The sequence below is a fragment of the Nicotiana sylvestris genome, chromosome 3 (genome assembly GCF_000393655.2).
Source record: "Nicotiana sylvestris chromosome 3, ASM39365v2, whole genome shotgun sequence".
NCBI classification, from domain to species: Eukaryota; Viridiplantae; Streptophyta; class Magnoliopsida; order Solanales; family Solanaceae; genus Nicotiana; species Nicotiana sylvestris.
Window position 1 is genome coordinate 176,529,921 of NC_091059.1, and position 15,919 is coordinate 176,545,839.

Genomic DNA, 15,919 nt, shown 5'->3' on the forward strand with positions numbered 1-15,919 from the left:
ATCAAAGCGGTAAAAGCAACATTTAGCACATTAGGCTCAAACATGTAAAAATCAGATAAAACCAAATATAACAATTTATATGAGCTCGAATTTCTAACCCTGAACCGCTGGTTCTGGGTTAAATCCCCAGCAGAGTCGCCAGAGCTGTCGCACCTCCTTTTTCCGACCCCGCGAAGGGCGTAGGAGTTTTTTCCAATTAAAGGACAGTCGAAACGGGATTTGTTTATTTATTTCAGAGTCGCCACTTGGGAGATTTAGGGTGTCCCAAGTCACCAGTTTAATCCCGAATCGAGGAAAAGAATGACTCCATATTACAGTCCGCGAACCAGAAATCCGGATAAGGAATTCTGTTAACCCGGGAGAAGGTGTTAGGCATTCCCGAGTTCCGTGGTTCTAGCACGGTCGCTCAATTGTCATATTTGGCTTATTTATCTGATTTTAATACAATTATGAACCGATGTGCCAATTTTAACTCTTTACCACTTTATTATTATTATTATTTTAAAAAAAAATTGTGAACATCGTTTAAAAACATGTCTTTGGATTGGGACACATAAAATGCATCCACGATCCGGAACGTATTTTTATTCAATGTTTTGGGATTTGGATTTGGGTCGCATAAATGCATACCCGTGTTTAAGAATGTATTATTATTATATCGCGCCTAAAGCAATTAGCGATTTATTACTTTGGGGTAGAGCCGTGAAATTTGCTAAAACGACTCCTCCTTAATTCTAAGCAATTAAATGTACATTTATTGAGGGCCCCGCAATCTATACATTTTATTAAGCGAGGCTCATCTCATTTATTTTCCTAAATGAATAAATCTTAAAGCGACTACATTTTGCTATTTAAAATTAGTCTCTAAAATGAATAAAGAAAATCCTAATTAATTAGATTTTTTTATTATTATTATTTAAGAAAACATGACACGCTAATTGCTTGATTCATACAAATATTGATGAAAAAGGGATTTTATTTTTAATTTCGAAAATTATAAATTAAATAAAAATTCAACAACTAATATTCAAAATAAACAAATATAGCTAGATTAAAACTTAGCATTGTTATTTTTTTTAAAAAAATATTATTGAGATTAATTATTCACAATCATTTGAAACTAAATTTAACCATAATTACTAAAGCTTATTAGAAAGTTTATTAGGCTTAAACGTTCTTCTAACCTTGATTAAGCTCAAGTCATGCCTTAATGCCTAATTTACGAAGTTTTAATTTAAATTCATGTCTTAGCTAAATTTAGCTAGTTATTCATGATTAACCTACTGTTGATAATCTTGAAACCTTCATAACTAGTGAATTAACCTGTTTTGCCGAACTGATTCATTAAAGACTAACTTATGTTATTTTTTCTTATTCCAGTTATTATTTAGTAATTCATGAAATAGCTTAAATACAATCAACAAAAGGAACAAAGAAATAAAAACGAAATTAAAACTTCAAATTTTCATTCTTCATATGTATTCACGCTTCATATTTCGGATTACAATAAACAGCTTTTCAGTTGTGTACCTGATATTGGAAGCAAAAGAAAATGAATATGAGAATCAGCAACAGCAGTAAAATCAGTACAACACAGCAACAATAGCCCAGCAACAGTAACAACCCAGTAACAGACCGGTGGAGTAGTAATCCAAAAAAAAACAAAAGCTTCCAGCTTTTATGAAACAACAATTAATTCTGATTTCAAACAACAAAAGAAAACAGAATATTTTTTTTAGTTTTTTTTTATATTTGAAAGCTTAAATATTTTTCGGAATTTTCTATCTCTTAAATGTTCAGCCCTTTTCTCTCTCTTATTTTCAGATTTGTTTCTCTCTCCCGTTTTTTTTTTTTCTGTATTTCTCCTCCCTTTTGTGTTCAAGACTTCACATATATATATCCCATCCCATAAATCAATTAAAATCAATCCCTTTCTCTACCAAACCCATTATCTTCCCACTCATCCCCATTACATTAAATAAATATATCACACCACCCCATTATATTTTGTCCCCCATGCTTTATTTAAAATAATACAAGATTCCCCTTTAATTTAAATCTTGTCCCCCCTTTATATTAAATAATCATATCACAACCCACCCCATTTCATTTTGTCCCCCATGCTTCAAATAAACAATTACAAAATGTACAATTCCTAAACTACCCCTTCCGATCTTACTGAAATTACCAAACTACCCCTGAACGTATTACAAATTTACCAAACTACCCATCAGCTATAACACATCAATTAATCAAACTTAACCAAAATATAGACAATATGATCAATTTCTAACAATGTTCAAACAACAATATGAACACGGATGAACATCATAACAACAATATCACATGAACATGATTTTAACAACATTTCAACAACAAATCACATGAACACAAATTGAACAACCAAGAACAACTAAAATTTGATTGAACAATATTTTAGCAACAAACAATCCTATTTTCGGATTCAACAACAACAACAAACAAAGTATGAAGATTTCTAAATTCAATCATATTGAACTTAAAATCAACTCTAACAACATTACAACAAACAATTTTTATATTAAACTTTAAACAAGATTATGATAACAATTCAAGCAATAATCATAAATGGTAAACAAGAAATCAAACTATACAAAATTCGGATTCAAGATCATCCAAACAAAGTATGAACATGAATGAATCTATTTTAAGACAACAAACATGACGGATTAAACGATTAAAGCAATATATTCCTTTAATACAACTAAATTCTTTAAACAAATAACAAGATCGACGAAGAAACAATTATGAACTTAAACTTGAACTTAACAATATTAACAATTTCTAACAATACATAAACACATGAAACAAATTGAAGAAATAGTTGATTAAATTTCAATTTGAATCTAACAAACATCAAACTAACAAATACTTACTTAAACAATAATACAAACATGAAATAAACATGAAAACAACTAATTAAACTTCTATTTTGAAATCTGAAAATTAATTTTAACAAAGCACATGAACATGAACAAACTAGAAAAATAATTTCAACGATGAACAACGAACAAAACAAGAATTGAATTCTTTAACGATTTTGGATCCGGAAAATATCAAACAAAAATATGGACAAAAATAAAACTCAAAAACAACTAACCGGAGATGAATCAACGACGAACTTTGATTGTAAACAAATCTGTCCGAGAACGAATCTCGCACCAAGATAACTTGACGTCGAAGACGACTACGAACGGACGACCAAAGAAGGTGGTCGTTTGGCATCGTTTAAAACGAAGAATGGCAGCCCGCCACAAGCAGAAGGCAGCAGCAACAACACTGCTGGAGCAGCAGCACGAAACAGTAGCAGCAGCGGTGTCGGAGAAGATGCAACGGCAGCCATGGGAGCTCGAGTTCGAGCTCGATGAAGCTCGTCCATGGCTGGACGCGGCGGGCAGCAGTTGTGGTGGTTTGTTTGGACGACACAGCAGCAACATGAAGGATGAAAAACGCAGCAGCAGCAGTGTTGGAGAAGAAGAAAACGCAACAGCAGGAGGAGAAAGCAACTACGGGCAACAATGGTGGCGTAGAAGTTGCTCGACGAACTTGAAAAACGCAGCCATGGCAGCGAGGGGATGTCGTGGGGGTGAGAGTGGTTGTGTTGTGTGTGTGTTGACGTGAGGGGGGCAGGGGTGTGAGGGGGGAAGGTCTGCCATGGGAGGAAGGGATGTGAGCTTGAGGAAGAAGAAGAAGATAGGAGAGAGGGGGGGGGATGGTTTAGATTTTTAGGGTTTTCTTCTCCTATTTTTTTTGTTTTGTTTTTGTTTTGTAAAAATGAAAGACAAATGGGGTTTGAGTCTTTTGGGTTATGGACTGGGTCGACCCAGTTCGAAATGGACTGGGTCGTAGGGAAGATTGGGCCAATTTTTGGGCCTGTGGCTTGAAATTGAAGAAGAGGCCTAATTCCGACTTTCTTTATATTTTTGCTTTCTTTTCTTCTTTTATTTCTCTAAAACTAAATTATAAAAATACTTAAACTATTATTAAGAATTAAATTAAGTTATAAAAGCGCAAATTAACTCCCAATAACAATTAACGCACAATTAAGTATTAATTAAGCATAAAATTGTATATTTGGACATTAAATGCTAAAAATGCAAACGATCCTTATTTTTGTAATTTTTTAATTTTTGTAAAACAAATTTAATTACTAACAACTATAGAATTAAATCCTACATGCAAAATGCGACATATTTTTGTATTTTTTATTAATTTATCAAATAAACACGCACAAACAAATACAAATAATTATTCAAAATATCACAAAATATCACAAAATTGCACACCAAAGAAAAATCATTTTATTTTTGGATTTTTTGGGAGTAATTCTCATATAGGGCAAAAATCACGTGCTTACACATGCTAGGCCAACTATTCCAACCCCTACTTCGTCTAGCTCACAATCGTCTAAAAGAGTTGCGGGCTTAAAAGCTCTTAAATCTTGGACGGAGTTCAGGGGTTCTCAAGGTGATAATTATGATGAAACTTCACATCTAAATGAGCTTCAAGTTTATTTGTCTCAGGGACTTGAAAAGGAGAATCCAGACGACTCTTTTGATCTTTTGGAATGGTGGAAGGTAAGGGAAAAACATTTTCCGGTTCTTGCAAGGATGGCTCGGGATATTTTATCAATTCAAGCTTCAACTGTTGCATCAGAGAGCGCTTTCAGTCAAGCAAGACTGCAAATAGGTGATCATAGAGCGTCTATGAGGGATAGCTTGGAAAAATCAGTACTGTTTAGAGATTGGATCCGCTCGGAAAGAAGAAACTTTGGAATTGCAGAAGCACAACCGGCGATAGATGAAGCTTATGAAGAAATGATAGCGGAACTTGCGGAGGATTCGGCTTCGCCCGGAAGTGGTGATGAACAAGCTTCTTTTCCACCACCACCAACGCAACCTCCTCCGAACCTTGAAGGATTTATGAGATTTGTTAGAGATAATACATAGACTAATATGTAACTTGTATTTTGGCACATCTTCCTTAGTTTTTTTCCTTCTAATGGTGGTATTAGTACCTTGTTGTGCTCATTCCATTGGGGGAAGGATGACTAAGAAAGATATGCCATTTTTGGTAATAAAATTTATTGCTTCTACCCTTGAATATCTTTTCGCAATATTTCTTTGTCTTTACTTAGAATTATTTATAAGCTACAATATATACATAAGATACAATATATATACTACAAGAAAATATATAAGAGAATATATATACATAAGATACAATATATATACTACAAGAAAATATATTATGCGAATATATATACATAAGATACAATATATATACTACAAGAAAATATATTATGCGAATATATATACATAAGATACAATATATATACTACAAGAAAATATATAAGAGAATATATATATACATAAGATACAATATATATACTACAAGAAAATATATAAGAGAATATATATACATAAGATACAATATATATACTACAAGACAATATATTATGCGAATATATATACATAAGATACAATATATATACTACAAGAAAATATATAAGAGAATATATATACATAAGATACAATATATATACTACAAGACAATATATTATGCGAATATATATACATAAGATACAATATATATACTACAAGACAATATATTATGCGAATATATATAAATAAGATACAATATATATACTACAAGAAAATATATAAGAGAATATATATACATAAGATACAATATATATACTACAAGAAAATATATTATGTGAATATATATACATAAGATACAATATATATACTACAAGACAATATATTATGCATGACAATTTAGTCTTTTACTATTGTTTTGTTATTTTTCTTTTTCGTCAAGCACATTAATAATTAGATCTACATATATACTACATATATATTTTTAATATAGCCATGATACTACAAGAAATTGCCTTAAAAAAAACCCCCGCTAGGCCCGCGAAGCCCACGATCCCGACCCGTTAAGCCCAGGACTATGTGGACTTAGGCCCGTTACAGGCCGGTTTCACCCGTTGAGCCCACGAAGCCCGAAACCGCCAGAGCCCAGGCCCACGAAGCCCGACCCGTTTGGCCCACGACGGCCCGGACCCGGCCCAGAATACTAACACTACCCCAAAATAGTAGAACTCTTTTGATGCACTTGGCAGTCGTAACAATTCATGCCATATCGGTAACTGTAGTGTCAGTCTAACATGTGGAATTAGGCCCCAATCATTTACTTGTCATGTGCTAGCACCCTATTATATGATTTGATTGTATTAATTTGCTTTCTGAATTTCTTAATGTTTTGCGGAATTTGAACTTTAAAAAAAATAGCTCCGATTAGGGGTGTTTATAAAAATCCGAAAATCCGAATCAAATCGAAAACCAAATCAAACCGATCAAAAAAATCGATACTTTTTGGTTTGGTTTGATTTTGGTTTTGAAATATAAAAACCGATCAAATTTGGTTTGGTTTTGGTTTTAATTAAAAAAATCGAACCAAACCGAATATATGAGTAACTATTTTAAATTTATTATTACACCTATATATATATGTATACTTTTATACAAAGTTTTAAAAAATTTATATTAAATATTAATCGTTTGCACTTTTAGTACAGTTCTTTACCTTTACATTCTAGTTTAATTAGTATTTTTCTTTTGTTAAGTGTAAGAATCTATGTTATATTAAAAATAATATATTTTTAATTGAGTCCTTAAATTATTCATCACTATTTGATTCAATTATCATCAATATATCTTGGTAAATAGTAGATTTCTCAAAGGGCAATTGATTTGATAGTGTTACGTTGAAAATGTGGTCGCCGAAATGTGTGTTTGGTAGTGTATGTCTTATATTTAAGAAAAACCCGACATAAACCGAATCGAGAAAAAACCGACTTAATTGGTTTGGTTTGGTTCTAATATTTGAAAAACCAACTTACTTGGTTTGATTTCTTTTTAGGGAAAAATCGATCCAAACCGAACCATGAACACCCCTAGCTCCAATTGTAACATAGAGTTCATGAGTTTGTGGTCAAATATTTTATTTTATTGTGTGTATGCATACGCACACATCATCTCGAACATCCTATTACTCATGGAATATTCACAAAGATATTTGATTAGATACTTTTTGACAATTAAAATCAAATACTTCAAGAAGATCCATAACATCCTTTAATGGAAATATCACTTCATGGAGATCAAATACATTCCAATGAAGTCTGCATCATCATACGTTCGAGAAATACGTTGTTTAAGCTCTCGAATCACGGAGAACAATCCAAAAAGAAAAATCAATGGAGCAAACAGAATTGTACATACAAAAATTCAAAAATAAAATTAATTTTTTTACAACAACGATAACATAACCAATGCAACCTTGTTGAGTGAGTAAGGCCCGATCGAGCTTATGTGCTTGCCAGGTCTTTCACCATCTGCTTTTCCTCGAGAATGTGAGACTGCTCACCTTCAGTAATCGTATTGTCCGCTCTTTTCATTGATTATACAGCTTTCTCTAAACAAGGAATTTCTAGGGAGTCCTCCTATTCGGCTAAAGGCGCAATAGCTTTTTCTCACGGACACATTCGCGCTTGCTCTTAAGAACCCTATTTTCATCGTGCTTTTATTAGAGGTAGAAAACGTGCGTTTACCATCAAACTTATTGGGTTTCATTCTTTATTTTGAATAATAATTAGCTTTCTTTAAAAGGTTTCTTTGTCATAACTCATAATGGGAAATTGTCATTTTCAATCTGAGTTAGAGTGTGAGACCTAAAAATCGTGCTTATCCATTAATATCTACAAATATTATCGTATTGGTTCCTCGAGTCACTAAGGGGTCGTTTGGTAGGAGGTATAACAATAGTGCTAAATAGAGTGTATTAGTAATGCTGGTATTAGTAATACTGACATTAGTTATGCTGATATTAGTTATGCTGAGATTATTTTTTATCCGCTGTTTGGTTTGATGTATTAAAATATTGCATAATTTTTTAAAAATTCGGTGTTTACAAAAGTACCCTCCATAATTTTTAACTTTAACTATAAAAATTAACTTTATAGATAAAAATTAACCGTGCTTTTCCATGGCCAAAGCGTAAAGAGGAAATTTGTTTGCTAATAATATGGGGAAAGGCTTTTATTAGGGATTTGAGGGGGGCAATTAGGTCTTTCCCCATGTTTATGCAAGCATTAAAAACCCTTGCATTACTAATGTTATGGTTTCTTATGCATTGCTTATACATAACATAGTACCAAGTATAATGTATAACTAATACAAGTATACCAAATAAGGTATTAGTAATGCACAGAGCTAATGCTTGCATTATTTTTTCTAATACCTCTTACCAAACGACCCCTAAGCTTTAATACTATCATAGATGATGGGGTAGTAACTTTAATTAGTTTAGTTGGCCTTTCGTTCGATTCCTATTGAGTTTGGATTTTTGTCGTCGTTTCCTGTGTCTTACATGACGAATATGGTCTGTTTTGTGGTGGGTGAATTGATATATATTCATCTATTTACAAAAAAATAAAAAACCAATTGAGTTAGAGGTGACATAGGACCAAATACTTTTGCACGCAAATTTTCTTAAACATTAATTATAAAACATATTTGCTAAGCTCTTTGGTACTTTATAGAAGAAACTATATTCTACACTTCTCTTTTCCTCAATTGGTGTATTAATTTTTTTACCCTTTCCAACTCAGAAGAAACTATAGCTTTCAGTCACTTCTAAAATATACTAATAACTAACTTTTTTTGTCAATCCTCCCAGATACTTTATAGACTATTATCAAATCAGCGATATCCATATTGAAGATTTTTGTTTGTAAATTAAACGCTAATTAAATGTCTACTAGAAATATAACTTTTATAAGCTTGCTATTTTTACAATCCTGGGAAAAAAAAGTGCGACGAAAATTGAAGAACATTAAAGGTGTGTTGGGTACGAAATAAAACATTATATTTTTCAATTTTCTCATGTTTGATTGGCTTATATATTTTGAAAAATATTTTCCTTATGAACTCATTTTCCTCCAATTGGAGGAAAATGTTTTCCTTATGAAAATAAAGGAAAATATTTTCCAAAACTCGTTCTCAACCTTCCCCATCCTCACCAATCCACCCCACGTTCCCCACCCCCTCTCTCCAAAAAATTTTTTTTTTTTTTTCAAATTTCGAATTTCTGTTTTTTCATTTTCTGTACCACCCACCACCCAACCACTACCCCCTCCCCCACATAATTTATTTTTTTTGTAATTTTAAATTTCTATTTTTTCGTTTTTCTGCACCACCAATCCCGCCAACCCCCTCCATTCCCCAGGACACAAATTTTTTTTACTTTTTTTTAATTTCAAATTTCTGTTTTTTTCGTTTTTCTGCCCGTCCCCTCCCCCCTCCCTGAAAAAAAATATTTTTTAAATATATTTTTCAGTTTTAATTTTTTATTTATCGGTTCAAAATTTTACAAGTTCCAAAGTTATGAGTTCGGAGGTTTATGTGTCTGGAAGTTTACGGGTTTAGAAATTATAAAGTTTAGGGGTTCGAAATTCCGCGATTTCGAAAGTTTAACGGTTCAAAAGTTTATGAAATTTGTGGGTTCGGAAGGTTGTTGGTTTGAAAGTTTATGGCTTCATGTTTATTATATCTAAATTATTTATGAATACTCTTAAGAAGTCATTTTCTTTAATTTGGGTATCAAACACCGAAAAATGAACAAGATAACTACTTATTTTCCAAGAAAACATTTTTCGTTATACAAACACACCCTAGAGAGTCAAAATTTTATAAGTTTGACCAATTTTGGTGGTGTTCTCTTTCAAGACAACAATTTAATGGCTTAAAATGCACCATCTAAACCAAGTATATATTGTCAATCGTCCAATTAGATACTAAAATATGAAATAGAAAAACCCACGTACATGCTATTTGTACTAAATAAATGCAAGATATATGTCATGTTGCTAAGATAAGACTCATTGTTAAGTACTCCTTAGTTTGTGTGATTAATTCGGATTTCGAGAGTCAAATAATTTTTTTTATTACAAAATTTTATATGCTTTTTAAATATTTTAATTGTTAGTTATTTTATTTTTTATATTTAAATTCGGGATCAAAATTATAAAGTCTGACTCTAGAAATCTATGGAGTATATAAAATAAGATGGAGGGAGTAATAAAGCGAATGTTAAGTAATAGATCGAACAGAAAAAGAATTTGAAAGGAACAAAGCGCTAAATAACACAACGGAGCGGCATACGGAGAGCGGGAATACCCTTTTATAGAAAAGGCAAAAACCGTTTCGCGTGCGAAGAGAAATTACACGTGCGCAAACGGCCGTTATCAATGTCGGTTTCTTCCAATGAAACCCCGTCACTTTGTTGCTCTGCCGTTTCTGGTCCCACCCACCGCCACCACCCACATCTTTTCCGCTAAATGTAGTCGAATTTTTTATTATTATCAGCCACTAATCAATCCAACAGGAAAAAGAAAAGAAAAGAGAAAAAGCAATTATCGCTCCATCTTTCCTACTACAGTATTTCTCTGTCTCTCTCAGACATCAGAATAAATACTCAAAAGAGTGACTGAGAGAAAAAGAAAACAGCTGTCTGTCTCTGAGATTCGAGGGGGCCTCATACAAATGTAAATATACAAAGGAAAAGGTCCTGACCAACAACACTTGTCTACTGAACTTGTTAAATAGTTGCTGCCGTTTCTGCTTAACATTAAGGATTGAAGTTTTCGTTTTGATGGGTTTGTAACAACTTCACTCCTGTGGATTTTTCATTTCGCAAAAATCAGTAAGTTACTTTCCTTTTTATATTGATGTTTTTGGGTTCTGATTTTTTCTGCTCTAATTTTGTTTCCAGTCAATTTTATATGTCTTTCTTTATTAATTTGATGAAGTTTGCTGATTCCGCAAGTTTTCAGTTTTACTATTGGCATTGAGTATGAGCTTTATATTAATTGAGATTTGAGAATAAGGTGCTTAGCTGGTGGGCTTGGACCTAGAAGTTTCGCTTGATTTTTTCCGTTTCATGGGATTGCTATTAGGTTTATTTGGTGCTTTCTAGATAAAATATATATTTTTTAAAAAAATTGTGAATGTATGAGTTTTCACTGTTTATCTTACGAGTCCTCAAAGATGATTTTTTTTCTATTCTAACTGTGGACGATATAATCAAATGTTCATAATTATCAAGGCAGGCTACTATTGGCTTGAATTAAAATATTTGCAACAAAATTGAATGAAGTTTATCGTTATTTGGATGTTTCGTAAGTTGTGAGAACTTTCCAAATATAAGAATTAACCTACAATAGCCGCCGCTTAAACTAAAAATAGCCGGAAGGTGTATAATATATACATGTATAAACGTATATAACTAGTGTATGTATCCGGCTAGAAAAAGTAAATAGTGAATCCGGCTAGCTATTTGTGTAAAGATCCGGTTCAAATACTTGTACAAACTACAAAGAGGGAAAGTGCATAAACCAGACCTTATGTCTTAATTCATAATGTATGTTAATAAATGCATTGTCTTTTCTGTGACTTATATGTGTTCATTGTGAATTGTTGGATTAAATGACTCTAAACCAACATGAAGGAATTATGTTGCCTGACTTGATGAATAATTGATAATCCAATGCAAGAAAGTTGTTACACTGGAATAAAAAAGAGGCAAATGGGGAGGAGAAAAATTATCCGCTCGAGTTTGTTAGTGTGAGGAATATATTTGCAAAAGTAGTGAAAAACTTCCCATGGAAGCGTCCTGCATCACATGTTTGGAAAGAATTTCCGATAACAAAATGGTTGCGACGGTTACAAATCTAATAACAAAACTCATGAAAGGTGGTTATGGTTTTCCATTCTTTCTTTCCTAATGAATCCAAACTTATTGATGGTGGTAATCCTTTTTCCCTTCTCTCTTCCCACGGAATCCTACTAATTAGATGTCCTAAAGGAGTAAAAACATGCGGTTTCTCCGCCCTTCCTTTTTGTAGTGCCATTGCTTTCGGCTATACATAGGTTTTGAACTAACAGGTACTCCAATAGTAATTTCTTAGCTCGTTCACAATTGTTTTGGTTATAATGTTGCATCGACTTTCACCTATTTTTCTTTGTTAGAAGCACCATAAATCTTTTGATTTGACTTCCATGCTTTTCTGTTGATCTCTTATCATTGAAAGAATACTATATGCTTGCTCTGTCTAGTGTTTGGAGACAACCAAGTTGTACGGTTCTGTTAATTAATGTTTTCATTCTATTGAAAGATTCTGTTGTAGTAGCTGTAATATTCTTATTTGAATACCTATAAAATTAAATTCTTATTTGATTATTTGGCATGATTTTTAAGGAAGGAGATGGGCTTTGCTTTTGCAGGCTAGGAGTGGTTTTTGCCGACCCCTGTGCATATCAGGCACCATGTTGGAGCGATCATATCTTGTTTCAAGGGACTTGCCTTATGCGCGTGAGCAAGAGAGCAAGTGGATATACTATGCTTTCCATGTTATTGAACACTCAAATGGAAAGCGTCCTTTGGAGGATGTAGCAGACATTGGTTTGAGAAAGTCATCAAAGCTGCTTGATGCCCTAGAGAAGGAGGAAACCATGCAGTGTCTTCATGATCTTTCGCTCTCTCAAGAGGAACAATCAGATAAGCAGCATGATAGTGGCACTCATTCTGATTCAAGTTCTTTAATCCACCAAATTGGGCGAGACCTTTCAATAAATTGCCTGCTTCATTGCTCAAGGTCAGATTATGGGTCTATTTCTTCATTGAACCAGAGTTTTAGGTCATTAATTCAGAGTGGAGAACTTTATAGGCTCAGGAGACAGATGGGTATCATAGAACATTGGGTTTATTTCTCTTGCAACCTCCTTGAATGGGAGGCTTTTGATCCCATTCGTCGTAGGTGGATGCATTTACCAACAATGACTTCAAATGAATGCTTCATGTGTTCTGACAAGGAATCACTGGCAGTTGGTACTGAACTTCTCGTCTTTGGCAAGGAAATAGAGTACCATGTCATCTACAAATACAGCATCCTCACAAACTCATGGTCGTCGGGGATGAAGACAAACACACCTAGGTGCCTCTTTGGCTCTGCAAGCCTTGGGGAAATTGCAATTGTAGCAGGAGGGTGTGACTCGAGGGGAAATATACTAAGCTCGGCGGAGCTTTATAATTCTGAAACAGGAACATGGGAGACTCTCCCAAGCATGAATAAACCAAGAAAATTGTGTTCAGGTGTATTCATGGATGGGAAGTTCTACGTAATTGGTGGGGTTGGTGTTGGCAATTCAACCGTGCTTACTTGTGGCGAAGTGTATGATTTGAAAGCAAGGTCTTGGATTGAGGTACCTGATATGTACCCAGCACGTAATAGAGGGGCTGGAGCTAATGATGCTCTTGCAGCAGCTAAGGCACCTCCACTCTTAGCAGTTGTAAAGAATGAGTTATACGCTGCTTATTACGCTGAAAATGAACTCTGGAAATATGATAAGGGAAGAAACTTATGGATTACTGTAGGAAGACTGCCCGAGCATGCGACTTCTATGAATGGTTGGGGGCTTGCATTTAGGGCATGTGGAGATCAGCTCATAGTTATTGGAGGACCTAGGGCATTGAATGGGGGATTCATTGAGATTAATTCTTGGGAACCTACGGAAGGCGCACCAAACTGGAATTTATTGGGCAGAAAACATTCAGGAAATTTTGTCTATAATTGTGCAGTGATGGGTTGCTGAGGTGTCTTATTTTGATGGGAGTATCGAAGTCTGTATGATCTCCTCTCTGCATTTAGATCCTCAAAGTCACCTGTTTACTTTTTTATCTTCTGTTGTCATTTTGTATCATTATCAATTGGTTAACCTGAGAAATTCATAATGTGTAGAAGTGACATAGACCAATAAGTTGAAGCAGTGACAAGGTTCTAGTTTGCCATGAAGATTTGGAAAATTTTACTGAAAACATAATTGAAACTGCGTTGTATGATAACCTGAATTTCATTTATATTTTTATTATTATTTTTTTACGGCAAAATACATAAGTTACCCCTTGAACTAAGGACCAAATCTCTCGCACACATTTTTTGCGGACAAAAATCACCTTACACACTTAACCTTTCTAAAATGTGTCTAATACACACCTCTTTAGCTATGTGCCATGCGCGTGTTAGTTACACAAGAGAAGCGAGTGAGTGCTAAAAATTGTGTCTGAATCTTTATACGGATGCCACGTGGCCATTTTTAAATTTTTTTGGAGTTATTTTCATTTTCCTATTCCCCAATCTGCCTTAGCCGATGACATTTTTGCACTCCACAATTCACCTGCACACAGAATATCCACTAAGTTTTAATTCACTGTCATGTTCACAGATTCACCATCCACAATTTACAATAATCAAGAAGCTCGTACACACATATTTTTCATATATTTCTTCACCTGAACAATGCAAATTTCCTATGGAAACAGTCTCGTCCACTTCTCTTTACCCATTTGACATTGCAGTAGTCTATTTTCCATTTTCACATCACCCATTTGACATAAATAACTCCAGTGTGTTTCCTTTTTCATTTCTTTTTTTTTTGTTGGAATCTAATTAGTGATGAATTTTGTGGGTGAAATGAAAGAACAATTTTGCAATGGTGGTTTCTCGGGGATTAGAGGTGTATGTGAGAATTAAAAAAAATGGGGAGAAGAGGGGTTTGTGGCTGCTGGTTTGTGTCCTATGTTTTGAAAAATGGGGCTCTTGATATAGGGAAGGGGAAGCATTGTGGTGGGGGGCTGAAGATTATTATAAGATGTAATTAGGAGAAATTTATGATTTTTGTTGAGGGAGGTGACTGAGGGAGAAGATGACAATGTTGCCGATGAGGGTTCCGGCGAGTTATTTTCTTTTTCTTTTTCTTTCTGTTTTGAAAAAGGACGGTTTTTCATTTTCTTTTTCTTTGTTTAAGTTAATTACACGTGTCATATCATTACTGGTGCGTCGTATACACTTGTTAAAAAAAAGTGGTCAAACACAGAAGAGGCGTGTATTAGACACATTTTAGAAAGGTTAAGTGTGCAAGGTGATTTTTATCCGCAAAAAATGTGTACTAGGGATTTGGTCCTTAGTTCAAGGGGTAACTTATGTATTTTGCCTTTTTTTTTTTACCTTACTATTATGCTGCCTGCGATATGCCATAGTGGTTCTTTGCTTCTGTCCCCAAAAGGTATCTATAGTGTTAGAGCTGTAACTTTGATATCTTATCCTGCTTTCTTGCCTACAGAGTCTATAACTTATATAAGTTTTTGCATATCTTCTGAAAGCTCTATTTGCATTTTCATATTGGAATTGAAAACAGAAATACCATGTTGGATGTAATTTTATGTGCTTCTATAGTTGGTCGATTCTGTCTATGCTTCTCTGTTTAGTAGGAGGAAGTTCATATTCAATATCTATATGATGGCAGTGTCAAATAATTGCTTAAAACTAATATCTAAGTGTCATTTAACTGTGGGAATAAGTGAGTATATTAAGCTACTGATACTACTCATGTGACACTAGCTGTCATCTCCAACATCTTCTGTGTCGCTATCGTTACATGTCAGTGGTTCGTAAAGTCTTTTTGTGAAGGAAAAAAAGATGTACTTAGGAAAGAGAGGGAAAGTGTAAGAGCAAAGCCACCTAGGAATTGGATTTGAGTGTAATTGGGTGTAATTACACAGTTTGACATATTTGTTTAGCCAGGTAATTACTTAACCAGCATAGATTTGCGTGTAATTGGAGGGGTGTAATTACACTCTCCAATTCTCAAGGGGAAGTGAGAATTGGTGGTAATTACACTATGTAATTACAAGGTTGCTTTTCATTTCTTTCCCTTTTATTTTTATTTTCTTTTTCTTTATAACTTTTTATTTC

General features: G+C 33.8%; 1 protein-coding gene across 1 annotated transcript; it reads left to right on the forward strand.

The window, feature by feature from the left end:
• The first annotated feature begins 10,473 nt into the window (after positions 1-10,473).
• On the forward strand, positions 10,474-14,010 carry LOC104218364 (F-box/kelch-repeat protein At1g74510-like). Its single transcript, XM_009768841.2, has 2 exons — positions 10,474-10,812; positions 12,393-14,010. Exon 2 carries the CDS (start codon positions 12,435-12,437, stop codon positions 13,758-13,760), a length of 1,326 nt encoding a protein of 441 aa, XP_009767143.1. The 5' UTR covers positions 10,474-10,812; positions 12,393-12,434; the 3' UTR covers positions 13,761-14,010.
• Positions 14,011-15,919: the final 1,909 nt, after the last annotated feature.